Source organism: Equus quagga, chromosome 1 (assembly GCF_021613505.1).
Source record: "Equus quagga isolate Etosha38 chromosome 1, UCLA_HA_Equagga_1.0, whole genome shotgun sequence".
Taxonomy (NCBI): domain Eukaryota; kingdom Metazoa; phylum Chordata; class Mammalia; order Perissodactyla; family Equidae; genus Equus; species Equus quagga.
In genome coordinates, this window is record NC_060267.1 from 147,016,118 (window position 1) to 147,043,609 (window position 27,492).

At 40.0% G+C, this 27,492-nt stretch overlaps 2 protein-coding genes across 13 annotated transcripts in view; one reads left to right on the top strand and one right to left on the bottom strand.

Annotated features, from left to right (window-relative positions):
• The window catches only part of LRRFIP2 (LRR binding FLII interacting protein 2), a 108,064-nt gene extending 87,116 nt beyond the window's left edge, over window positions 1-20,948 (top strand). For 8 of the 9 annotated variants that reach the window (XM_046671030.1, XM_046671064.1, XM_046671016.1 and 5 more), the window contains 9 exons: window positions 730-822; window positions 3,101-3,193; window positions 8,994-9,095; window positions 9,375-9,507; window positions 11,174-11,223; window positions 16,774-16,894; window positions 19,459-19,538; window positions 20,146-20,250; window positions 20,672-20,948. In XM_046671030.1, the coding sequence (XP_046526986.1) occupies window positions 730-822; window positions 3,101-3,193; window positions 8,994-9,095; window positions 9,375-9,507; window positions 11,174-11,223; window positions 16,774-16,894; window positions 19,459-19,538; window positions 20,146-20,250; window positions 20,672-20,782 (888 nt within the window). In that variant the 3' untranslated portion in view covers window positions 20,783-20,948. The remainder of the gene's footprint in view (window positions 1-729; window positions 823-3,100; window positions 3,194-8,993; window positions 9,096-9,374; window positions 9,508-11,173; window positions 11,224-16,773; window positions 16,895-19,458; window positions 19,539-20,145; window positions 20,251-20,671) is intronic. The other variant, XM_046671057.1, reaches the window with a different exon arrangement.
• A 384-nt stretch (window positions 20,949-21,332) lies between these two features.
• MLH1 (mutL homolog 1) overlaps window positions 21,333-27,492 on the bottom strand; it is a 42,060-nt gene continuing 35,900 nt past the window's right edge. For 3 of the 4 annotated variants that reach the window (XM_046670960.1, XM_046670949.1, XM_046670969.1), the window contains exons 16-19: window positions 25,562-25,726; window positions 24,888-24,980; window positions 24,486-24,599; window positions 21,333-23,163 (exon numbers count right to left, since the gene is read on the bottom strand). In XM_046670960.1, the coding sequence (XP_046526916.1) occupies window positions 22,996-23,163; window positions 24,486-24,599; window positions 24,888-24,980; window positions 25,562-25,726 (540 nt within the window). In that variant the 3' untranslated portion in view covers window positions 21,333-22,995. Of the gene's footprint in view, window positions 23,164-24,485; window positions 24,600-24,887; window positions 25,727-27,492 lie in introns of those variants that run through there. The other variant, XM_046670979.1, reaches the window with a different exon arrangement.

The window sequence follows — 27,492 nt, forward strand, 5'->3', positions numbered from 1 at the left end:
GGTCTGTATTCATGTGCCACTACAACACTCTTTTAATTATATAGGCCTTATAATATGTTTTAATATCTAGTAAGGCTAGCTTTCTTCCTTATCAGTACTTTTTTTTCTGGCTATTTTTTCTCATGTTTTTCTTCCCAATAAACTTTACAATCAACTTGTCTTGCTCTGATAAGAAAAAAACCTGATTGTATTTTTATTTGGATTGGATTAAATGTACTGATTAGTTTAGGGAAGAACTGATGTTTTTATGATGTTGAGTCTTTTTATCCAAGAAGGTGGTATTTGTTCAGTTCTACTTGTCTGTGTTCCAGGAATATTTTATATAATTTTCCTCATATAGATTTTGGATATCTTATAAGTTTACATGTATATATTTTTTTAATTTTATTTTTTGATACTTTATTATATCTTCTCAGATTTTCTTTGTATCTATGAAGATTATTGAATTTTGTATGTTGTTTTTATAACCTGTTACTTTACTAAGTCATCTCGTTTTTCAGAGTAATTTTGCCATTGATAAATTTGGGTTTTCTAGATATATAATCCTCTGAGATGAAAAATTTAAATTTTCCGAACTTTTCCATAGAATACAGAATTTTTGTTACTATGCTTTGGCATCCCAGGTGTGTATCTGGAGGTCATACTTAGCTTCTGTATTATTATATTGTAGATGTTCCAGTTTGTCATGTGCCATGGTCTGTGTAAACCATATCATTTGTTTAATAACAGGAGTTAGAAAGGCAGAAACATATGTGTAGTGTGCTGCAACATAAGATGGATGAACTTAAAGAAGGCATTCGACAAAGAGATGAGCTTATTGAGGTATGTGGCTGAACTGTGGAAATACTTAATTTTGAAAAAATGCATTGAATGGGATGAGGGGGTGTGTGTTAGGAGGAAAGAATTAAAATACCACAAAGAGTTTATTTGTCTCTTCACATTTGGCTGTACCCTAAAATTTTACAGACATGAAACATGAAAGCACGCTTAAAAAATTAGTACTGTGAACCCTATAAATATTCCCCCTTTTAATAGCAGAAGCTTTTGTAATTGTTTTGTTCCTAAGCACATTCTGTCCTAAAGATATCTGAGGAAATGGGCAAAAGGAAAAATTACAGAGTACCGTTATTCTTTGCAATTTGCTGAATGCTATCTTTTGGGGATGTGATTCCTGAGGAGTAAGAAGTTTGAGCTTCACTCAGATAGATACATTTCTGAGATGGCTAAATGAAAAGAAGAAATTGTCAAGACACCTTATATACAAAAAGGTGAAAGTTGACCAATGCTGAGGTTCAGGTTTCTGCTGGTGGCAGAAGTCTGAGTGCCACAGTGTGGCAGCATCTTAGGAATGGGAAGCAGTGTGATCTACTGAAGAAATCTTTGAAAGCATTTATTATCCTTTTGTGCCTACAACCCTGCGTGCATCTCTCTTTCTCTTTAAATGTGGTTTTTCCTCTTGAGGTGGTTGTTTTTTTAAAGTATGGAGTTAAATTTGTTGTGAAGGGATCCTTTCCCCTACCTTGGTGTGGTTATCAAGAGCATCTAATGTTAATTTAGTGTTGATGACATGCGAGGAATATCAGGAAGACAGCTCTTAATGATCCCTGGGAGATGCCTCACTTAACCTTGCTCATACTCATCCACATCCATTGGTCAGATCTGCACCCCTCCCCCTTTTTCCTCCCACTCTTTTTCTCTTCCCTCACAGACCAGCCTCAATCTCTGTCCCTGTAAATAACTTTTAAAACCATTTAATAGAAGAAATGACTGTTTTTCTATTTTTGGATTTTTGTTACTTCTCATCATTCTTGAGAATAATAAAATTGAGCGTAGCCTGTGGGAAGCAGGTAGAATTTGTGATTTCTAAATACAGAAGCACATAACCCTTTGAAAATAGCAGATTACGTGTGAAGTTAGTTGCCTTAATTTTTCCATATATAGTGAGAAGCATATTATCCAAATTCTGTATCCTGCTGGTATTTAAAAATAATGTGAGGTCCTCTCCCTTTTTGTCCTTTTTGTGTTTTTGTGTGTCAATATGCCAGCCAGTTGTCATTTCTTTTCTAATTAAGATATATACTTTTCCCCTTTTATGATTTCCAAAGAATAATAAAACTGCTTTGGGAGCTACTTCTCAGATTCAATAGCTTAAGTTAGAATTGGTTAAGTGTTCTAGTTTTTAATTTGATGTTTGCATTTAAGAGAAATTGTAATGCTTGATTTCTATCATTTGTCACTGTGGTTTTTTAAAAGCCTAGGGTGCTGGGTGTACAAACTTGAAAAATCTTAGTTTTAGGTGTTTTTTATGTTTAGAATTAGCATCTTTTAGATGAAAAACCTTGAATATGACAAAATAATGCTTTTGGTCTAGAATTGAGAATCACATGGTAAAGTAGCTAAAAAATGTGTGAGTAGGAAAAGTAGGAGATGATAATTTACCAATAATGCATGAAGAAAATCTGTTAAATATAAAGGTGTAAATTGAGCATCACTGCCTAATCAGAAGAGTTGTTTGAGAATTGGTAAATGTTAAATTCTGGTTTTTCAAAAACTGATGTGACTGTTCATTCATAATTTATGATCATCTTGCTATCATAGATTCTGCTGACAGAAATTAAAAAGGATTAAGCCAAGATACGTCCCTCTTGTATTTTTTTAGTTCTGCTTAAAAAAATTAAGTTCAAAACTACTACTTCTTCTCTATAAGAATCATTTGTTTATAAGCAAATCTGAATTTCCCTCTTAGACATGTAAGTTGTTCCATGTTTGGAAAAAAGCACTTATCAAAGGAAGAGTACACATATGGAGCCCTGTGTACACGGAAACGCTAACTGGCTTGCTGCCACATAGCTGCGGTTAGAACAGTTATTCCTAGTCCCTTCTTACTTTTATAGTGGCAAGCCAATGAGAGGCATGTCTCCAAGACACTGGATATCATCTTTCCATTTAGCAAGCAACTCTTGCTTTTCCTGTTCATCACAGACTTTCCTCCCTTTTGTTAAGTTTATTAGCTTTATTTTTGCTGTTTTCCTCCCTCCAACCCCTTCCTTTTTTTTCCTTTCTGCTCTTTTATTACTTCTCTTCCCCTCTTCCTCTGCAGGAGAATCAACGTATGCAGGAGAAAATAGACACCATGACAAAAGAGGTGTTTGACCTCCAGGAGACACTTCTTTGGAAAGATAAAAACATTAGGGTATGAGATGAAATTGGGCTTTAGTCCGAAGCTCATTGTTAAGGAATAGACCAATATAATTTAACTTAGAGATTCCTAAAAGTCTGTCCTTTTAATTATTTTTGAGCATTTATACAGAGTGAAATATGAATAAACAGAAGACAAAGAAACTTCCATGGGAAAACTTGATACGATGCCTGGAAAGAATTCTCCTTCCTAGCTGTCTCTGGTCTTGTGAAACCTACAAGGAGGAACTTTCTAAGGAAGTTTTCTTTATTCCCCTAGGATTCTTATTGAGAAGCAGCCACAGGCATTTAATTCAAATGCTGTGGGTAACTTGATATCCTTATATTGCAAGAATTTGGATAAGAAACAAGAAGATAAGGAGGGGGAGTGGGGAAAAGTTATTAGCATCCCATAAATCCTTGGTGAATAAAATAGGAAGAGATTAAAATCAGTTTAATTACGGAAGTGGATAGGAATGTAAGATTTGCTAGAGCTGCCAAACTGTGATGTCTTCTCTAATTATAACCCCATAACTCCCCAAAGCAAGGGCCCAGATAAGGAAAGAGTTCAGTGCTTTTTTGCTAAGCCCTTTAGGTAGATTCCAGGTACATAGGAGGCTGAAAAAATTCCCATCAGTTTGTCCCGTGTGGCCTTTGACTGGCAGCCACATAACATCTCATGGCATGAGCTCTCTGTTCTGCAGTATGGGAACCACACAGCCATAGCTGCCAGAAGCTTACTTTGTCAAGGAAGGGCTATGTTGGAGGAAACAGAGAGAAGGAAACCCTTGGCCTAACGACATAGCGAGAAAGTCTTGTTCTGCTTGAGATTAGAGAGGGTACGGGAAAGTTGGCAGACACCTCAAAGCACCTGTGATAGACATGCCTGGATGTGAGTCCCTCTGGATCATACCACCATTGTTAGAGGTGTTCTGATATCCAGTTCTTTTCATGGCTCCAAGGACCCTATTCTCTTATTAATAAATACATGGGGAACAAAATTATTTCTTAAGAGTTTGGTAAACCAAAAGTGTTAAAGAAATAAAACTACCTTTTGGAGTTTCTGATACTTAAATACCAAGTTTCTAAAATTCTGCCCAAAGCTAGAAGAGCCTTCTAGGGTATAAATGAACGACTCTGTTAAGAGTTTTGAAATTGATTGTGAACTACTGATTTTATTTAAATTTTTCCTCGGGGAATTTAAAATGAGACATGAAAAAATTTATGGCACAAAGTAGGGTATGAAACGAAATTTGTAATTTTAGTTAAAATCTGGTCACTATCTAGAATGGGCTTCTTATAGGACCTTACATAATTTTCTTTAGCACAGATCTGCAGGTCTACGATTTTTATTTTGTATAATTATCTTAGTATTTAAAACTGATTATTTTGGACCAGTTATAGAAAAACCCCAAATCTCTCAGTCCAATAAAATAGCTATTCAAAACAAAACAAAACTTTTTTTCTTCCAAAAAGAAGTACTGATAGTTAAGATATAAATTATTTGAATTTTTAACTTTCTTGGCATTATTGAATGAATAAGAGGGTATCTTCTTTCTATGTGATATATAATAATGTGTTCCTTTGGCTTTTTAAACAGTTAAACATGAAAAAAATTTTTTGAGGTAATTGTAGATCCACATGCAAATGTAAGAAATAATACAGAGATTCTGTATGCCCTTTATCCAGTTTTCCCCAAATGTAACATCTTGCAAAACTGTAGTGCAGTATCAGGATATTGACCTTGATATAGTCAAGATATAGAACATTTTCACCACCATGAGGGATCTTTCCTGTGGCCCTTTTATAGCCATGTCTGCTACCTCCCTTAGCCCGTCCCAAGCCCTGGTAACCAGTAATCTGTTGTCCATTTCTATAGTTTTGCCATTATAAGAATGTTATATAAACAGAATCATACAATATATAACCTTTTGGAATTATGTTTTTTTCACTCAGCATTGTTCTCTTGAGATTCACCCAAGTTGTTGCATGTGTCAGTAGTTCATCCCTCCTCTGACTTTCAAAAATATTTTTTAAGGGGCTGGCCCCGTGGCCGAGTAGTTAAGTTCGCGTGCTCCGCTGCAGGCGGCCCAGTGTTTCGTTGGTTCGAATCCTGGGTGCGGACATGGCACTGCTCATTAAACCACGCTGAGGCAGCGTCCCACATGCCACAACTAGAAGGACCCACAACAAAGAATATACAACTATGTACTGGGGGGCTTTGGGGAGAAAAAAGTAAAAAATAAAATCTTTAAAAATATATATATTTTTTAAATTGTGGTAAAATACAGAAACATAAAATTTACCATTTTAAGCATTTTTAAGTGTAGAGTTTAGTGGTACTAAGTACATTCGCATTATCGTGCTACCGTCACCACCATCTATCCACAGAACTCTTCCATCTTGCAGAACTGACTGAAACTCTGTACCCGTCAAACAACTACCCAGTTCCTCCTCCCCCCAGCCCTTGGCAACCACCATTCTACTTTCGGTCTCTATGAATTTGGCTATTCTAGGGACCTCATATAAGTGGAAGCATGTAGTATTTGTCCTTTTGTGACTGGCTTATTTCACTTAACATATATCCTCAAGGTTCATCCACGTTGTAGCATGTGTCAGAATGTCCTTCCTTTTTTAGAGTGAATAATATTCATCATATGTATGTACCACATTTTATTTATCCATTCATCTGTTGATGGACACTTAGTTTGCTTCCACCTTTTGGCTCTTGTGAATAATGATGCTGTGAACATGAGTTTGCAAATATCTCTGTGACTCTGCTTTCATTTCCTTTGGGTATATACCCAGGAGTGGAATTGCTGCTCAATACGGCAATTCTATTTTTAATTTTTTGAGGAACAGCCATACTGTGTTCCATAGCAGCTGTACCATTTTACATTCCCACCACTACTGCATAAGGGTTCCAACTTCTCCACCAGAGGTTTCTCTACCAGGGTTTCCAGTCCTTACCAGAACTTGTTTTCTGGTGTTTTGATAGTAGCCATCCGGATGCATGTGAGCTAGTCTTCCCATAACATTTAAAAGACACGTTTTCAGTATTGTCACTGACTACCTATGCGTCACTTGTCTCTAGCTTCATTTTTAAGATTTAACTTTAGTACCTTGATAACGGAACACGACCATTATTCTCATGTTAAAGTTGTTTTCTTTAGTTCTTTCTTCATCGATCCTAGTGGTTGTGCCCCTAGCTCCAAGACACTTCCAAGTGCCAGGTGCCATGTGTGGAATCAGTGTAAACAAAAGACTTGTATATATCTCTGTGGCCCAGCATAAGACTCACTCCCATTCTGACTAAAGATATTTGTACTCCTGTGCAATTATACAGAGAATTAACCTGTTGCCCGAAAGTTCAGCCTGTTATACATCATCTTTCAGGCTTCTTAACACTAGAATTTGAGGTTAGGTCAGGGGTAAAGAATGATTTAGATCTCCACAAGCATGTATTTTTTACCCTAAAAAAAAAATCTGTTCGAGCTATTATTGAATGTAAACACAAGGGTAGTGGTTATATGGTTAGGTAATACAAAGGATTTCAGATCCAGCGTGAATGCATTTGGTCCAATTATAAGGTATTTCAGTAGTCTGCAAATTTTGTGGTGAAATGGAAGAACTTACAGGATGTATTTTATTTTCCCACCCATAATTATGGGAAGATGAAGTTAAAAAGTCCAAAAGTAAAGATAAAATCCACACTATAAAATGTGGAAGAGAAGCAGATGGCACGTGCTAGCATTTGCTAGGTTCCTAGTTTCAAGTTGGTCTGTTCCTAAGAGATCTTTTATATTCAGTGGTGGTGTTTATCTAGAGCATGTTGTGACAGTGATCACTAACCCAGTTATATGTGGTGATGCATGGCATAACTATGCACGCAGATACCAATAACCAAAAATATCTAACCCAACAGAGATTAAAGTGACTGTCAACAGATGGGAAAGTAATGCTTGTGCTTTGTTGTCCTAATGTTACATTTTTTATTAATGTAAGGGAGTGTTAATATTAGCTTGAAGTGTTAGAGTAGATGCCTTATGATGCTAGAAACTCAAATTATTAATTTACAGGCAGACTCAAGACACATCACATAGTGTGAATGTAAATTGTTGAAAGGAAGTTAGATATTGATGTTGCAGTTTAAGTAAGTAAGGAGTAGAACTTGCCTAATGGACTACTTTTCTAGCAGCATTTGAGATGACAATCAGGGAACGTAGCTGTGCCCTTCATGGGACTGTGATAGAGAAGAAGTATGCAAGGGCTTTGGAACCAAAAGTTACTGAATTCATTTTCTGGCTTTGCCACTTACTGTGACTTTGGGGAAAACAATATAACCTCTCTGAGCCTCAATTTTCTCATCTGTGAAATGGGGATAAGACAAATACAGAGTAGATGAGGGAGAAATTATATATATAAATATAATATATAAGAGTGAAATTATATACGTACAACAGTGCGTGCCACATAGTTGGAGCTACACAATGGTAGTTGCTGTCTTCCCTTATTTACTTATTTCCCAGTTTGGTTGCAGAATGGGATTATAATGATAGAAAAAATTGTCCAACTACTCAGCCATCAGTTAGTCCACTTGTAAACCCAATAAACCAAGAGGAAAGTTACCTGATGTAGTTTAACTTTTTGGATTAATGGGAATGCTGGCAGGAAACATTAAATATATGAACAAATGTGTAGAGAAAGGCTATTTCAAACAGCCCAGCTGTCAGGTCCCTGCATAGACTGCTAAACCTGGGTGTGTTTTGAAGTCTGGGTTACTTTATTACGTAGAGTAGATTTGATTTGTCACCGATGACCAAAATGTGTTCCTGCTTCCGCACTGCCCTCCTCAGCTCTGACAGTTTTGAGATTCAGGCAACGGAGAGAAAATACACAAGGAGACACCAGCTGCTTTTCCTGAGCCTTCCCTGGTGACTTAGGCACTGCAGGCAGTGCTTTACGCTGAGTACTGCTTTACACCTATGCCATGGATGGGTGGGTGCTGCTGTTATCCTTTCTGTTTTTTGGATGAGGAAACTGAGGCATAGATAAGTTAATAAGTGCCAGGACTGAAAAGTCTGATTCCTAAGTGCATATTCTGCCATCCTACATAGGTGGGCTGTATTTATTTTGTCAGTGTTTTATTTTTATGTTTCACATTTTGAAGGAATACCGGAAAACCAAATAACTTAATTGTATTTAATTAAATTAACAAAATAGGTCCTTGAGAATCACTTTGGAGATTAAGAACTTTGGAGTTTTTAATTAAGTGGTATTTGAGGAATATTTGCTACACTGCTTGGAGAATAATCATTGTACCTAATATTTAATTAAAATACCGTATGTATACTGGTTATTTTTCTTCCAGAACCATTTTGTTTTATTTTTTAAAAAGTCAAGGATATTCTTGAATATTTTAGTTAAACGTGAAATGTTTTTTTTGATTCACCAAATGAAAATGTACTAAGAGGGTCAGTAAGAAAAACTATTTTAATGTTATAGCTGTCTTCATCTTCCTTTTCCTGTTTGTTTTCATTGACTGGAAAATAAAGATTTGTTTTCCTGCCTGATTTGATAAGCCTGTTTTGCCGAATTTATGCACCATTAACAAGTTTCTATTAAAACTCTCTTGTGATGTCTGTCCATATAACTTTGTATTTCTCCCATACCTAACTGCTTGTTTCCAAGCTGTTAACTGCTTCTTTGCCTTTTATGCCTTTATCTTTGTTTATTTGAATTAGGTACTTCTCTGCTACCTTTCACTTGCTCTTTTTCTTTGCTATTCTTTCCCTTGCTACCTTGTCTAAAACCAGGCCCTAGAGAAACAGAAAGAATACATTGCCTGCCTTAGGAGTGAGCGAGATGCTCTCAGAGAGGAGCTGGCTGACCTGAAGGAGACAGAGAAGACAGGAGAGGTATGTTAGCATTAGCCTGGAGCTCAAGTCCCTCACTGCGGTGTTCTTCCTTACTTTTCGTCGTGTCATCTCTTCTAGCCTGAATAAAACCACAGTGTTTCTTCTTCAATCCAGATTTGGTAGGTTTAAGTCATTTCTTCTACAGAACTAAATTCCATGTGACTAGTTTCACCAGGTTTTACCTGTGGCAAACATATATTGTCACAGAGTCACCTCACAGAGCATATTGCTTCCATGTGGGCCATCTTTTGTGATGGTGGGTTTTTCTCTTTCTCACAGAAACATGGCTTAGTTATAATCCCCGATGGCACTCCCAATGGTGATGTCAATCATGAACCAGTGGTTGGAGCCATCACTGTTGTGTCTCAGGAAGCTGCTCAGGTCTTGGAGTCAGCAGGAGAAGGGCCACTAGGTAAGATACTGGTTGCTGTGTTGACTTGCATTAATGTCCTGTTGGACTTCCAGCTTGTTTATATCACATCTTGGAAAACAAAAACAACACAAGGGCTGTCTGAATCCTATCTAGATCTTTAACAGGAAGAAATCTGGGCACATTGTCTTCAGACATCCTTGACCTTGGAAAACAAGCATCTGGGTCATTGTAAGGCAGTAAGTGTAGCTATCAGCCCCCTGGATGGAAGCACTGTGGGTGTGTACGTCTTGCTTTTTCACTTAAATATAGCACATTGCTTTTTCACTTAAATACAAACCTTCTTCAAAGAGATAATCCAGCACACCTGTCCCAAGGAACCAGTGGGCTGGTAGAGAACTTCCCAAGTATGTTTTAAGTTTCTTCTTCCTGGAGCATCTGGTTTTATGTTCTGCTACTTATCCCAGGGTTCTGTAGCTCTTTGCTACTGCATTTCTTAAGGCAAGAAACAGACGGCCAAGAAGATATCAGAGGAATGTTATTTCCAGAACAGGGCTTCTGAACCTCTTAAAGTCTAAGCCTCTTAAATTTAACCCTTTGAGAATCTAATGACACCTCTCTCAGGAAACCACACAGATGCCCATCCATTACTTCCACTAAGAGTCCTATTCTAGAGAAGAAGAATAGCACAGATAGGTATGGTATCATCAACTCACTTGTACTTATTAAAAAAGGATCCTTTTTCTTTTTTATCTTGTTTTCATATATGTAGGTTTCCTAGAGGAGTGGGATATACTCTAAGGGGGAGGAAGCCGAAAAACTTTAAAAGTTAGTAAGCACATTCTCTAATGTACAGAATTCCAGAAATCTAATTGTAGAGCACTTTGATAAAGCAGAAGATGCCCGCTAGGCGAGTGAGAGAGCTGCTCTGCAGAACGGAATGAGTGTAGGGCTGTGGGCAGCTCAGAGTGTTTCCTCAGCCTGTTTGGAAGGTGCTGAAGAAACCAGAACTTAGATTTGGCTGTTACCCTGGTTGGTTGTGGGGAGCACTGGCTTGGCGTCAGCTGCTTTGTTTACTTGTGTATGGGTACCCCCTCAGTCCAGGGGGCCTATTTTAAGGCATGCTTGGGAAGGAGCAGCCCTCATCATGGGCCAGGAGTGAGCCTTAGTGATCCTGCTACCAAGCCTCAGATGAGCTCTTGACAGCCCACGTCTTAGACTTGGTCCCCTTCCCTCCCCACGCCAGCTCTTGTGGACCTTTGCCTCTTCCAGCATTGTGTTCCCCTTTTCTTTGCTCCAGCTTCCCCTCTCAGTCCCACTCTTATCCCTGTCTTCTCTCCCATATTTTGTTTTCTCCTGCTAAGGGCTTAAGCCTGGGGGAGCACCCTTGGCTTTTGAGTTGTCTGTCTACTGGTAAAAGCCTGCAAATTTTTGAGACAAGGAAATGATCTTTGTATTTCACTGTCTCTTTAAATGGAAAATCACTGCTCTTGGGAGCAAATGTTGTATTTAGTGTCCTGATAAATATGTGTTGAATGATTAAGTACTTTTCCTTAACACCATTAAAGCCTTCATGTCTTTTGATATTCAGAGCTGTAAGTTGTCTATTAGATAATGTTTACTGTGTATGAATTCGAAGAATTACTTTTAATTGTTTACATACTGCATCATTACAAATTTAGTTTACAGCCTTTTTCATTTGTTTTAGATGTAAGGCTACGAAAACTTGCTGGAGAAAAGGAAGAGCTACTATCACAGGTAAAGGCATTCTTCTCGTTGGAAGGTAATGTTAACTGTAACTGATTAAATCACATGCTAAAATGTTAGCAAACTAAAACGTATACTAGACAGAAATGTGCCTGTTTCAAACATCAATACTCAAGTAAGTTTTGAAGGATAAAAAGATATTTCATATTTTGCCTCTTTGTTGTTTCCTATTCTTTTAAAGAAATTGTAGGACACATAGTTTAAGGAGTCAAACAGTTCTCCAAAGCTTGTTATGAAGACGGAAGTTCCCTGCCCTGTCCTGCCTCCTCCACCCTTACCCCTGGCCATTCCTATTTGGTTCTGTTAGCTGATTCTTTTGGTGTGTACTGTCCTTGTACATTTCTGTATAATGTGCTTATGTTGCTTCTTGTTCTCTTTCACGCATTCTCTATTCACATCCTTTTATGGAAGATGGGGATTTAGCTTTCCTTCGTCCCTTGTCCCTACCACACACACACGTGTACTTCCCATGCCCACATCCTCCTACTAAAGGAAGTATAATTCCAGTCTGTTTATGTTATTAGGACTCTGTAAAGACTACTCACAATGGAGCCACGTAGCATTCTAGGATTGCCTTTCATCTCCTTACAACTCCTTATTTCCCCTAAGGTTATATTATGGTTTTTCTTTTCATTTGCTTGATTTTCTATGTCATTGTCATTAATTTAGCTGCAGACTCTCCAGCAGTAGTTTAAATCCACTGTAAGTGTTTTCAAATGCATCAAGTATGCTCTCAGTTCCATTTTTTTGATTCTTGGAGCATCTCACTCATCCCATTCTGAGCTTAATGGCTTGCTGCCTCAGTACAGAGATGTGACCGCCCTTCATTATCATTCAGAGTTTTTTCTGCCCATGGTTCAGGTGGGATTCCCTTTTTGTAATGTCTTATGCCCTCCTCCTTCTTATCCATTCTCTTATTTTGGTACATCCCCCAGTAACTTCCTGAGAAAAAGGTATGTGGGCTGTAAATTTTTCTTAATTTTGCAGGCCTAAAAATGTCTTCATTTTACCCTCTTGGTTAACAGTTTGACTGGGTATAGAATTCTGAGTTGCAGTCATTTTCCTTCTTTTTTTTAAATAAATTGCTTCATTGTCTTCTGGCTTCCAGTGTGGCTGTGGAGAATTTCAAGACCTTTTTGATTTCCGATCTTGTCCTCCCTCTCTGGAAGCTTGTATCATACTCTGTTTCTCCCTAGTGTTCTGAAATTTCAGAGTGATGTGGTTTGGAGTTTTCATGCATGGTATGGGCCCCTGTCAGTTCTCAGAATTCTTATCCTTCAGTTCTGGGAAAATTTCTTGAATGATTTTGTTGTTGATTTTCTCCTTTTTCATTTTCTGTGTTATCTCTTTTTGGAACTCCTATTCATTCATTCAAATGTTGAATGAGATTCCACTGCTATTTAACAGGCACTATTCTAGGCACTTGGAATGTTTCAGTGAACAAATCAGTTAAAAAAAAAATCCCTGCCCTAGTGGACCTTACATTCTCGTAAGGGGAGACCAGATAATAATAAGTGTAAGTAATAAGTAACTAACATGGTATGTTAGAGGTTTGTGTGAATGCATTTATTGTATGCATTTTTCCAGCCACATTTAGCTGCACAGGTGCAGGCGTGGAATGGGTAGAGAGCTAGATTTTTACCAGGCATGTATAACAGAGCTGAGGAGGTGAGGGTGTGTGCAAGGAAGTGATGATAATGATGGACCTGGAGATCAAACTACATAAGGAGGTTTCAGAGGACATCCAGGAAAACATCAAGGCACACTGGAAAGAAGATGGAAACAGTGGATTAGAGGTGCCAAGTAGGGATGAAGGATTTTTGGAGTTGGGGTCCAGAGAGAATGAGCTGGAAAGATAAGGAATAGTGGAGAGAAAATACATGGAACTGAATTATGTAGGGATTGCAGCTATCTTATGATGAGATAAAGTGTATGACTATGGGACTGAATGCATGAGGGCAAGAAGGGATAGATGGCAAGATCCTTGGAGAGGAGGTGTTCCAGAAACTGGCATCAGTTGTAGGAGAAATCCTCTACCTAGATGTATTTTGAAATTGCCAAGAATTAAGACAGGAATAGTCTTGAGGGAGTACGAAGTTAGGAGCTAAAATGCTGAAGAAAAAAATGGAATAACGGCAATGGAGAGGGGTAGTTAGTATATGTAATTTGAAGAGATGAGATTAGGAACTGGGAATTTTAGGGAAGATAGAAGGAGAGTAGCTGGGCAACAGTGAGGAAAGCAAGAGGACACCGATTTCATTTTCAGGCTCAGTGGTAGGAGGGCTATGGGAGAAAAACAGCCAGTACTCTAGAGAGCTGCAGCGGAAGCTGGCTTGTCAGGGGAGAGCAGGTTTCTGTTAGAGCAGCGAGGTAAAGGGAATGCTCAGAGAAGAGACTGAGGATGGAGGGGGTTCTGCTGATTCCAGAATGGTAATCTAGAGGGGATAGTGGAAGAGTTTCAGGCTTTGGGAAAGTTTCGGAGATGAAGACAGTAGGGGCTGTACAGAGCCTTTTGGAGAAGAATGCAGGAGGGGAGGGATGACCCTTTCCGAGATGGACACAAACAGGAAATGACGAGGATAGTCAGATTACCTGGTTCACCCCAGGCAGATAGTAATGGCGACTCTGTGTGTTGAAAGAGCAGAGTTGTCTGAGAAGCATGGCTTTAGTCCTAGTGCAGCCCTTGCCCTTTCCCCCTTGGGGGAGTGGCACACTTGGTCCTAGTGCCAAGTCTTCCCTTTGACCCCTGTTGATGGAGTTGAGGACAGTTGGGGAAGGTGCCTGGGGCTCTGAGCATGCAGACTCTCCCTTGATCCTTGATGCTGGAGGACAAAGGAGGCATGGGGAGGCTTGGTCTCAGTCCCAGAGGTGGGCCCTGTGTAGGGGAGGAGTAGACTTGCTCTGAGTTGTGGTGCTTCCTGGATCTCTGGTGATGAGATTATGTAGGCATTTGAGGAAACGTGACTGATTTCTGATGGAGGAGGACATTAGACCTCAGGACTGATGCTCAGCTTTCTTATTGTTTCTCTCCTATTGTTCCCTCTTTTCATCTCTTGCTCTGCTTGCTTGCTTTTTTGTTTTTTAAAAGATTGGCCCTGAGTTAACATCTGTTGCCAATCTTTTTCCTTCTTCTTCTTCTTCTCCCCAAAGCCCCCCAGTACATAGTTGTATATTTTAGTTGTAGGTCCTTCTAATTCTGCTGTGTGGGATGCTGCCTCAGCATGGCCTGATGAGCAGTGCTAGGTATGCACCCAGGATCCGAACTGGCGAAACCCTGGGCTGCCAAAGTGGAATGTGCGAACTTCACCACTCAGCCACGGGCTCTGCTTTCTAAAAGATTTTCTCAACTTTATCTTCTCATTCTTTTATTGAGTTTCTATTTCTGCAGTCATTTCAAGGATGGAGGTAATTTCACTTATCTCAGAGGATATTGATAGGCTGGTTGGTTTGTTTTCTGATGTTTTTATCTGTCTGCATGGTTTATTTCCTTCGAGATGCTCTTTTATGTATATTTATTCCATCTTCAGTTTAAAAGTAGGGTACTAAAACACTGATGGGCAGCTCTGAGCATATGGGTGAGGCTTGTCCAAGTTTTTGTGACGACTGATGTGGCCAAGTGTTTTGTTGGGAACTTCAGTGTGGGAATGTTGGTCTTCTATTTTAGGCTAGTCAGAGAGTTCTAAAGAGAGATATCCTCCAGCCTTCTGACAGAGGGAACAGGCCTGGCTGTCTGCATTCTTGGAACTGAGGGTGGACCAGATGCCTCCGCATTCAGTACACATCTGTTCACCTAATATCCTTGTTTTCCATATATGGAGACTCCTGTCTCCAGCTGGGCCTTGTTTTTTCCTAGCCCTTTTACTTTTCAGTTTCTTCATTTTGTAAACTAAAAAACCCCAGCTTTATTAGGGTACAATTGGTGTAGAGTAAGCTGCACATACTTAAAATGCACCAATGTGCCTACCTCTGTTAGTTTCCCAGGGCTGCCGAGACAAATTACCGTAACTGGGTGGCTTAGAACAGAAATCTGTTGTCTCACAGTTCTGGAGGTGAGAAGTCCAAGATGAAGTGTCAGCACTGTTGGTTCCTTCTGAGGGCTGTGAAGAGAAAGCTGTTCCATGCTGCTTTTCTAGCTTCTGGTGGTTTGCTGGCGGTCTTTGGTGTTTCTTAGCCTGTAAATAGCATTCTCTGTCTTCACATCATTTTCCCTCTGTATGTGTCTGTCTCTTCGTATGGCATTCTTTGTATAAGGACACCAGTCATATCTGATTAGGGGCCCACCCTATTCCAGTATGACCTCAACTCAACTAATTGTATCTGCAATGACTTAATTTCCAAATAAGGTCACATTCTGACATCCTGGGGGTTAGGACTTCAACATACAAATTTTGGGGAGAGACAGTTCAACTCATCAATACCTATGAAACCATCACCACAGTCAAGATGGTGAAAATAGTCATAACTCCCCGAAGTTTCTATGTCCCTTTGCAAACTTTCCTTCTTGTGCCTTCCCCATCTCCCTCTCCAGGCAACCACTGATCTGCTTTTTGTCACTATAGTCTATAGTTTATAGTTGTAGTGCATTTTCTGGAGTTTTATATAATTGGGATTATACAGTATGTACTCTTCTTTTGTCTAGCATATTTCATGCAGCATATTTATTTTGAGATTCAACCATGCTGTTGCATATATCAGTAGTACTTTCCCCTTTTTTGCTGAGTAGTAATTTCACTGTATAGATGTACCATAATTGTTTATCCTCCTGTTGATGGAGATTTGGATTGTTTCCAGTTTTGGACTATTATGAATAAGCTGCTTTGAATGTCCTTTATTTTGGATAAAATAAACTATTTGGCCAACCTGAAAAATATATGTCCAATTATTTCTGTATACAGAAACTTTTCTTTTCTTTTCTTTTTTGAGGAAGGTTAGCCCTGAGCTAACATCTGCCGCCAATCCTCCTCTTTTTTGCTGAGGAAGATTGGCCGTGAGCTAACATTCATACCCATCTTCCTCTGTTTTATATGTGGGATGCCTGCCACAGCATGGCTTGATAAGCGGGGCAGAGGTCCGCATCCAGGATCCAAACTGGCAAACCCCAAGCCACCGAAGTGGAGTGTGTGAACTTAACTGCTATACCACCAGACCGGCCCCTGGAAACTTTTTAAAATAAGAATATTTAACCTAACTCTAAAACTAAACAAAAAACATCTAATTGCCCATGCAATTTTGTTTTTAATAAAAGTAACAAAAAAATACCCAAAAGATGTGCTTTGCCACAAAGCTACACAAATAAGCACCTATGGCTATTTTTATTGGGACACCTGGTTCTGGAGCTTGCTCCTTTTGATATTTGTTCATAGCTTATCTCTAGCACCTTGAACAGTGTGTCTTGCATAGTAGGCACTCAGGAAAATAGTTTTTGAGTGAATGATTTGTGGCTGATGAGGATCTGCCTTGTTCTGTGATGTGGCCGTTGGGCCAAGCATTTGTTTCGTTTGAGAGACTGGATCTTGCTGAGGAACCTTAATTTCCCTTCAGATTAGAAAACTGAAGCTGCAGTTAGAGGAAGAGCGGCAGAAGTGCTCCAGGAGTGACAGCACAGTGGGTGACGTGGCAGGGCTGCAGAACGGCTCGGACTTGCAGTTCATCGAAATGCAGAGTAAGTGCTGGGAGACAGGCCAGTCCCGATCTGTGTGTAGGCTGTCTCAGGAGTGCGATTGCAGGCAGGCCGCTGGTTTTGTAATTCACATTTCCTAGGAGAAGCTATGTTACCAAGATTGGTTAGTCCTAACCAGTCCAGAAAAGCAGTCCTGGTCAGTAATGGAGCAGACAGAGGCTTCTGACTAGCCTGCATGCTTCAGGGGGTGATGAGCGGATTAAGAGGTAGTGGTCTTCACCCTTGTGGGCAAAGTGATTTCTAGGAACATTTTGCAAATAATGACATCCTGACATTGTCTTTTTCTAAATCCTTGTGTCATCTTTAAGCTCCCATACAGCACCTTGCTAATTATGTTTTTTTTCTGTGGAATTTATCTTGGATAATTGGAGGGATATTTGGCACTAACTCACGCTAATGTTGAGCAGTTTCAGAATTTTCCCAGAAATATTCTTAACTCAAATTAATCTTTATTAGATGGCATTTAAAACAAGGCCACAAAGTAAGCCTATTTGGTTTACCTAAATTATTCTACTTTTTCTCTCTCTCTGCTTTTGACCCCTCTTATTTTAAAATGTCTACTGTATTCACAGTAATTCCCATGGTAGGGAGGTTTCAGCAGGCATTCATATATTGTCAATGTATAATTCACGGATGGGGAGACTTTTACTTTTCTAATGTGGAATAATGGCTTTTCTGATAACTTATTTTAAATATTGGTTATTCCATGACCTTTTCATCTAAATATTCTGATTTAGGCTAAACAGAAAAGACTTCTCGGATTAAGGCTTATTAAGACTTACTTATTAATACTATCTTTTGAGGTTAGTATCATTTTCTCTATTGGGTATCGGAACCCTTGTGACACTTCCTGGTACATATTTTCTTCTAGAAATACCATTTTGGTGTGGAGGGTAAATGAAGACAGATGCATGACAAGAAGCAGGCTGACCAGTTAGGAGGCTGTCATGAGCTGAACCAGGACAATGGCCGTCAACAGTCAGAGAGGGGTCAGGGGATTGATTTGAAAGAGATTGGCCTAAAGCAGCAAATTCAAATGGAATCCTATTGAGAGGGAATGGGCATGCATTCATGGGTGAATGCTTCCTGCAGCAGATAGGTGTTACAGAGCTGGCATTTGTGGAGGGAGGAAAAGTACCCAAGGTGGGGCTGGAGACTGAGGTGAGCTGAACAGGACTGGGGGAAGGCTGGGCCTGACTAGTAAAGACAAGAGCAGGCAGCTCCGCTGCCCCAGAGGCCAGGCAAGGAACCCCGGTGACTCTCGGGTCTGGCCAGCACCTTGGCTGTTAAGCATGGTGTTTTGGAATGCAGTTTCAAAACATGCAGGAAATGGCTGAGACCACGGACTTACACTTTTGAAAACAAGAAGCAATGGGTGGTTTGGAGAGAGAGAAGGAAGCAGCACATTCTGATAATAAGTTGCTGGAGTTAAGAATTAAAAAACAAGATCCTGAAGCTTCATTTTAGAGCCGAGGAATAGGAATTGTTCTTTCACTCCCAGAGGTGGCTTTTGGGGAGAGGGTTATACAACCTCATTACTTTTAGGGTGAGAGTAACTATCAGTTATCTCTTGCATTGAAAAACCTCTTGCATTGAAGATTATGTAGGTAGTTGTAACCTTAGTTATATGGAAAAGCAGCAAAGTTCTTAGGTAGGTTAATTTGGTTTTTTTCCTGCAAGCATTATGATTCCTATCCTAAAAGCATTTCAGGTTTTTGTTAAATTTGGATTGCTGGAGGGAATTTTTCTCCCCCGTCATTTCTAAACTTTTCATTTTATATGATTTGCTTCTTAGGTCAGATGTATGGCTAATGATTTATAGCTCTACCCATATCACATCTTATTGAAAAGCATTTATTTCAGCAAATATTTATTAAGCATACACTATGTGAAAAGCACTTAGCTAGATACAAAGGTATATTCAAGAAGGCTAAGGCTGGGCCCCCCTCCTTACATACATAATGTAATATTAAGAAAGTACGATAAATGTCATAAAAGAAAATGCAAATAAAATGCAACAAGGGAAGAAGTTAGTTAACTAAGGAGAGTCATGAAGGAGGTGGAAATTGAGCACGACCTTGAAGGTTGGTTAAGACTTAAATCAGAGGTGGGGAGAAAAGGGTGCTTGAGGTGTGGGAGATTAGCAGGAAAGCTGGGAGGTGGGAAGGTTCAAGGCTGAGTTCAGGGAAACTGGAGGGCTCAGTCCCACGGGCATGGAGGCTGCCTGGGACATAGCGCTGCAGATGAGGTTGGCAGAGGGGCCACTGCTGCACTGACGGGGCTCCTTACTCAGAGCTCACCTACACACATCATGGGGTGAAGAGTGAATTTTCTCTGACTCAGGATCTAAGGGATGCTGTTGCAACACAAGTGCTACTTTCATGTTCCAGTGCCTGGGCTGCCAGAGATGCTGTGGTTGCCCTGTGTGCACTTATGTCCTGTCCTTTTAGACTACACAGTCCTCTCCTGGGCTGCAGAGGGTGTCACTGCCTGATGGGTCACACCTTTACCTCTGAGAGGTGATTCATCATTCTCTTCTGTTCTAGGAGATGCCAATAGACAAATTAGTGAATACAAATTTAAGCTTTCAAAAGCAGAACAGGATATAACCACCTTGGAGCAAAGCGTAAGTACTTCTTCTATATGTTACCAAGAGATTTAAATTCCCTTAAAATACATTCGCTTCCTGCATCTAAGTGGCCCACTCTGAGTGTCTGGGTTTCTTTGGGCTGCCCTTGCAGTTGGATCTCTGGAAGGTCTATAAGGAAAAAGTGGAAAAGCCAGCAGAGAACTCCTGGCAGGGCACCTTAGCCTTCTGTTTTCTGTAAAAATGTAGAAAAGTTTAGCTATAGTTCTATTTCTGTAGATATTTCAAAGGAATTCAAGATCATACTTTATAACCAAATCCCTTATTGTACATTTCAAAAAGTCTAAAAAGTTTTCTATTCAGTGAGTCTCCTCCTGCAATGTGACTTTGGCAATTAAACAGTATGTTCATCATAAAACCTGCGGGAAATTGGCCCCGTAATGACTGTGCAGCTGTAATCCTCTGTGGGACAGTTCTTGATTTATCCATAGCCGTTGAGTTCTGAGAGGACCTATGGCTCACCCTGAGGGGACTTGTTAGTGTTAGATTACTTAGAATTTGTAATGACACTGTATCTCCTTCTTGACTGCAAAGCAGTGGTGGCTCCCAGCGCCCAGTAGCAGAGGCCTCTGTTTCATATTTACAGATTAGCCGGCTGGAGGGACAGGTACTGAGATACAAAACTGCCGCGGAGAACGCTGAGAAGGTCGAAGATGAGCTGAAAGCAGAAAAGAGGAAACTGCAACGAGAGGTACTCGCTTTAACATGCTTGGAATACGTTCCTAGAAAGAGAAAACCCTTTGGAAATAACTGTTTTGCTGTATAAGGAATGTAATCCTGGGTCCAATCTAGGAAACAGCAGTGAGTCCCTTACTCTTCTCTGTTGGTTTTTGACCTGCAGAGTGACTGCCATTTACTTTTTTTGGCCAGTTAGATAATAAGAAAAAAGGATAGTTTTTATTTTTGTTTTTCTCCAGCTTTTGTATGTCCTTTCTGTGATTAATGCTCAGCATCACTGTTTAACACCTCTAGCTGACTGAAAAAAATTTAGGCTGTGGGAGCCTATGCAAGGCCATCATAATTAGCAGTGCTTCCATCTCCCAGAAAGCTGAAATGTAGTACTGGGTTTTACTTCTGACCACATGAAGTGACTGAGTTCTTCCTGTCTGCAGTTACGAACAGCACTGGACAAGATTGAGGAGATGGAGATGACCAACAGCCACCTGGCCAAGCGGCTGGAGAAGATGAAGGCCAACAGGACAGCGCTTCTGGCTCAGCAGTAGGGAGGCTGCCCTTCTATCTGGGGGTTGCTCCTTGGGGCCCCACCCAGTGGGACTGAGTTTTGTCCATCAACACAAACCCCTTTCAGTACTGTTGGAGCTGTGTCATTGAAACAGCCACCTTTGCATTTTGTAATTTATGAGAGAATGAAACAGGTTTGCACCTTCATGAATGAACACTTTGGATTTTGTTTGTAGTTTGAGTCTAGACTAAGAACTGGTCCATGCTGTTTTTTTATTTCCATAACTTTAGAATCAGGTTTACTCACCACGTTTCCCCAGCTGCCTCAGTGACTGGGTGCTTGCAGGCCTTGGCACAGGTTCCGGAGGACAGCGATTCTCTGAGTGCTCACTGAGATACTTGCTGGAGACCTCAGAAAAACACAAGTGCCTTCTCCACGGTGCAATTCAGACTTCAGTGATCTCCAGTGGTCAAAAGACACTTATCCTTAATATCAGATAGCATTTATATTTTAGTGAAGAAACAAGTTCACAGGTGGGGAATACATGTGTCACTCAAATTTGTATGTTTGGAGGAAAAAGCCTTTTTTTGTAAAATATTTAAATTTATATAAGAAAATGTTAGAAAAAGCTATGAGGAGTGTATATAAAACTTGCTTTATTGCATGGGGCAGGGGAAGTCCAAGGCCTAATACTCTTAAAGGAAGAGTAGGGTCCTTAGTCTTCACATCAGCTGTGCTGTATCTTGTAAAGTATTTCATCTGCTGCTTATTTGTGGAATAAAACCTCAGACAAGCCCGAGAGGGGAGGGAGGGGCAGGGCAGGCAGATGGGCAGTCTGCCTGAAGAGTCTATTAAACACCCTGTTGCTGATCACGGTTGACTACTGACACATTCATTTTTGTTAGAGGAGCATTTAAAACAGGTCATGGTACTCACTCCCCTCCTATCTTGCCCCTCCTCTTTTCTCTCTTTCTTAAGGAAAAATAATCTGGAATAGAGAACTTTTTCCTTTAAGAACTTGAGTTTCATCCTTAAAGCTACCCAGTCCAAGAGGTTTTTATCGTTGAGTGTAGCTCCTTTGCAGGATTTTGTGATTTGCTTTTGCTCTCAGAATCACTGTGGTTTTATGGAAATAATTATTGTATCTTCAGTGTGTTTACACAGAACAAATATTAGGGAAGGTCTGATGAATCAAAGCCACATAAGATAAAATTAGACTTGAAACTAGATTAATAAAATTAACTCAAATGTGAATAAAATATCTAATAATTATTCCCTTCTTTAATTAGCCCTTTGTTTTTAAAATACGGGAACCAATCTCCTGAACTGAGATGATTTCCTATAAATTTTCTTTCTAGTAGTAGCAACAGCTGTGGGGGGTGGGGGAGGGCATGTTCTGAAATGCAGATTTATCCTAGAATCCCACAGCTGGAACCAACACACTGTGTGGTCCAGCTCTTGAGGTCTTCAAAACCCAGCTTCCTCTGTACCCATGGTCACTCAGCCTGTGCCCCTCCTGGGCTCATGGAACTCACTTCTTCCTCCCTGTGCTCACTGCACATTTCTGTTAAAGCAGGCTAATATCAAGGCAGCTCATAGTTTAAGTTCTTATTTTTACATCATCCTTCAAACAAGAACACTTAGAACTTTTATCTTAAGCTGATAGTATTCATAGCCATTAACAAAGTGGGCTAACTTAAAAACGCATACCAGTTATAGACTGGATAAGGACTATTTTCTTCTCAAGTTATTTCATTAAGAATTAATTAATTTGCTTTGGTTATTGAAGGTACTAACAGATTATCAGTTCAGCTTTCTCCAGAGTCAGTGTCAGTCTCTCATATGTTTAGGATCTCTTTTAAAAGGCACCTGAACCAACATAATATATATCACCTGATATTAGAAATTTAGCAGAATACAGAAAGTGTCAAATCAGGGCATGATCTATGAAATCTTCAAGGCCTTTTTAGAATTCTTATCAGATGCCCAGAGAGCTTTCAAACTACTTTTGGGATTCTTCAATACAATCAGGTATACACTAGGTAAAAATTGATGTAGAAAAATTTCAAGTGTAATGAAATTAAATAAGAGATAAGGTTAGGACACATCCTGACAATTTATTTATAATCAACCCACCATGCATGAAAGAGTGCTACTAGTTAGAAGGCACACATGAGTCTTCAGCCTTAAGATCTACCAGCATGAGGATACAAAGGAAGAACAGCACACCCCAGAGTCCATAAACGGCCGTATTTAACACCTCTCAAAGACTTTGTATAGATCGGGCAGGTTGGCAAGCTGTAGGATGTTTCCATCTTCTGTGAAATGCTTAGGAGGCAGAAGGTGTGAGCGGAAAGCTTTATAGACAATGTGTTCCACAGTCCACTTCCAGGGGTTTCGAGGGGCACCAGGCACTTCACTCTGGAAAAGATATGTTAGGTGTCATCTCTCTCCCCGTTCACATCCCAGTGTACACTGGCTTCCTGGCTGATGTGCACTTGGCCTGGAAAGTCTTGATGGCTTGTAATGGGCTGTGTTATCTAATGCTTGTGAAGCATCCTCTCTAGGCCAGCCTCTGAGAGATCCTACAGGCCTGAACACAAGAGACGAGATGGGGGAAAAAAGAAGCTACTGCTCTCCGGAGACTTTCTCCCATGGAACCGTTGTTTATATTCAGGGAGGACGTGTTTATTGCAGTAGGATCTAACACAATATCTGATCCTGACTACGATATTTAGATGGCAACAGTAGGAAGTACATTCCTAACTCACCACTAAGTTGGGGGTCTGAACAGTAGCCCTGTTTTCCAGAGAGCTCCACAGGTAAGAAATGAAAATAAAAACAATGAGGATTATTTTGCTTCACTGCTCCTCCCCTACATCTAAGCCTTAGTTGTTTCACGTACAAGAAAACGTTCCTTCTCATTCATGCTTTCCTTGAAGTAAATTTTTTCAATCAAATGATACTCTCAGCACAGTTTGCTACCCTGCCCCCTCCACGGGAATGAGATATTCCCTAGGGGCTTTGGCCAACAGGACCTAGGACTGAATTTCTGCTCCACCACTACAGGCTCTGGGAACCCCAGAGCATGCCAACTGTCCCTTAGTTTCCTCACCTGTGAAACGAGCATGTCACTTCACCTCAGAGGACAACTGTAAGCATTCACTGAGATGGTTATGTATGTAAAGTGGCTACCCTTTGTTTCTTACACTATTTCAATGCCCTCTCCACCCCCAACCAAACCTCGAAATAGCTGAGTGAAAAGCACTGTCATCTGATTGGAAAAAGTGACACAGAAACAGGAGGAACCCCGGCCCTTTTTGTGTCAAGCTGATCTTCTGTAAGAAGAGCTGGGGATCTGACCTCAGTACAGCCCTGTTTTCCTGGCAAAGCAGTGATCAGACGTAGAGTAAGGCAAAAGCTAAAAGACACTGTGGGGACTGACCCAGAATCTGAAGACTGTAGCTACATATTTAAGGGCTAACAGTGGGAGACACGGGCTCGCTAGCCCTGCACAATCTAATTCAGCCTCCCATTTCTCACTGCGATGGCTTATGTTTTTACATTTGACAGTGAGATCACTCTGGAGGTACTTTCTAAACCAGCAGAAGGAAATAAAAACTCATGAATAAACACTGATTACTATGTTTAAACTTTATGTGCAGTGAAATCCAAGAAATTTAGAGATGAGCTGTGTGAGGGCTCATCCCAGTACTGGTGTGCCAACATGACCCCCACAGTACCTGCTGGCCTGAGAGGGTTGACTCCTCAGATATATACTGCTTCCGGATGGAGTAGAACATAGCACATTCTTTACTAAGGCTTTCAAAACATTCCTTTTCTTCATCCCAGTTCACCTGGTCCAAAGAGAGAATTGAATACCTCAATACAGGTACATGCATTAAACACGCTTCGTTTCTAAGTGGAGATCACAGACTACTTAAAAACTAAACGTGACTTTCTGGGTATTAAAGCTGAAAATTGGAACTGCTAAATATTGCTGGGGGTAGGTGGGGATATGAGGAGTCCTTCAGCTGTTTTACCCTTTCCTTCTTTATCATTCCAAATGAAGTCATGGCCATGTGCCTTCTCTCTCTACCACGCACTCACATACCCACATACTTAGTATTGGCTTGATTACTTGCCTCAGTGGCTAGTCGAAGAATGAAGATAGGCAGACCCTCCAAAGGGGGCACATAGTTGTCGATCAGAAGGGGTAATCCAATCAGGTTCCCTTCCTGCTTGTGGAAAAAGGCCAGGACAAGGAGACAAGAAATAATGCCATTACAGTTTAACTTAAATAAATTCCACTTCCCCGGTGTCTCCTCTAGGTCTTGTCCTCCTACCTGCCATTCTGGGTGACCAGGGGCTTGACTGGGCTGGGCATTGGGGGCAAGAAAGCTAAGCACTTAAAAGAGAGCTTTTTGTCCTGACATGCAGCAGATCAACTTTTTTCTTGGATCTGTTCACCAACCAAAGACTATATGAAGAAGCAAAGCTCCAAAGATCAAGGGGTAAGACAAAGAAACAGGGAGAGCAAGTGGCTCAGCATAATCTCATTCACTGTGGCCTGCAGGGACCGGAGGATTTAGTTCTCCCTTGTGTCTGGGTCCTTCACCCTGGGAACAGGAATGGACACGAATGGATGATAAAACAGTTGTGTAACCTAGAGATGCAAACAGGGAGTGAAGATGTGAATATGTCATATGCTGTTTCTGGGGGAGGGGGGCAGCCATTTCCTCCTGATCTTGGCCCAACTACAAGAACTTGACTCTTACCTGATGAATACAACAGGGGCATAAAAATGGCTGTCACACACCTCATCAATTTCCAAAGAGAAATAGTCTGCAAGCATCTCAGCCTTCTTTTTCAGAAATTCAACAATGTACTCGGCAAGTCCTTCTTTGGGGCCATCTTCCTCTGTCCAGCCACTTTCAGGACTATCTAAGGCGAGCATGGCGAGGTCAAAGAGTGGTGCTGGCTCCTACGAGGAAGCAAGAACATTAAGGAGCAAGCATTAACAGGGCATCCAAATGAAGCCAGAATTCCCATAAAACGACTATTAACCACAAAACCATGATCACAGCAGCAGGTGAGAAAACCACAAATCTAACACACATTCTCCATCTCCCCCAAAGAAAACACCTGAAAATCCACATCAAAACCTCTTCCTCCTCCTCATCAATGGCCATTTCAACAGAGAAGATGTGACAGACAAAAAGCCTGCTGAACAGATGGCAAGAGTGAGGCTGTGAGGAGGCACTTTCCCTTTGTGTAGCTTTAAAGACTCCACCTACTTTCATGTTTCTAGAACATCATTAGGCAGATCATTCATTTCTTCCTATTGCCTTACCCATAACTAAAGGGGGAGGGAAAATAAGTAACATTTCAGTAAATCATCTGATGAGGAAGAAGATTGAAATCTATTGTTAAAAATAACATGCCTAAATCTTCTTTCATCTCTCCTCTTGTGACATTGTTACTGTTACATATTTTACTTTTACATGTTATAAACCCACAGTACACTATTAGAGGAGTCAATTAATCAAAAGGACCTGACAATCCTAAACAAATGTTTAGGATACACTCAAATGTTGATACACTCAACAACAGAGCTTTACAATATATAAAGGATAAAACCAACAGAACTTCAGAGAGAAAAAGACAAATTCACAATTATAGTTGCAGGTTTCAATACCTTTCTCAGTATTTGATAGAATAAGTAGACAGAATCAGGATATAGAAGATTTGAGCATCACTCTCAACATGATACACTTGCTCTTTATAGAACATTCTACTCACTAAGACCAAAATACAAATTCTTTTTAAGTGCTCATGGAACATTTACCAACACGGACCATATTCTGGGCCATAAAACAAGTCTAAATAAGTGTAAAAGGATTCAAGTATGTTCTCTGACCAAAATAGAATTAAATTAAAAATCAATAACAGATCTCTGGAAAATCCCCAAATAAGGGGAAGCTCAATAACATTTCTAAATAACCTGAGGGTCAAAGAAGAAATCAAAAGGGAAATCAGGAAGTATTCTGAACTGAAAGAAAATGGAAACTATCAAAATCTGGGAAGGTGCTAAGGCAGCACAGAGGGGAAATTCATAGCATTTAACACCTGTATTAGAAAAGAAAAACTCTCTCAAATCAGTGACCTCAGCTTCCACCCTAAGAAACGTGAAACAGAAGAGCAAATTAAACCTAAAATAAGCAGAAGAAAGGAAATAATAAAGATAAGAGCAGATATGAGTGAAATAGAAATCAGAAAAAGAGAGAAAAATCATTGAAACTAAAAGTCAGTTCTTTCAGATCAATAAAACTGACAAACCTCTAGTCAGAGTGATCAAATTAAAAAGACATAAACTACCAATATAAGGAATGAGAGAGGTTCATCACTCCAGACCTACAGACATTAAAAGAAGAATAAAAAATATGAACCTCATGCCAATAAATCTGGAAATTTAAATGGACAAATTCCTTGGAAGAAACAAAATACCAAGGCTCATTCAAGAGTTAAAAGTTAACTTGAATAGCACTGTATCTACAAAAGAAATAGAAGTTTTAGTTAAAAACCTTCCTATGAGGACATCTCCAGGCCCAGAAGGCTTCACTGGTGAATTCTACCAAACATTTAAGGAATAAACACCAATTCTACACAAACTCTTTCAGAAGATGGAAAAGACAGCTACTTCTCAACTCACTCTATAAGACCAGTATAAACCAGACAAAGAAACTAAAA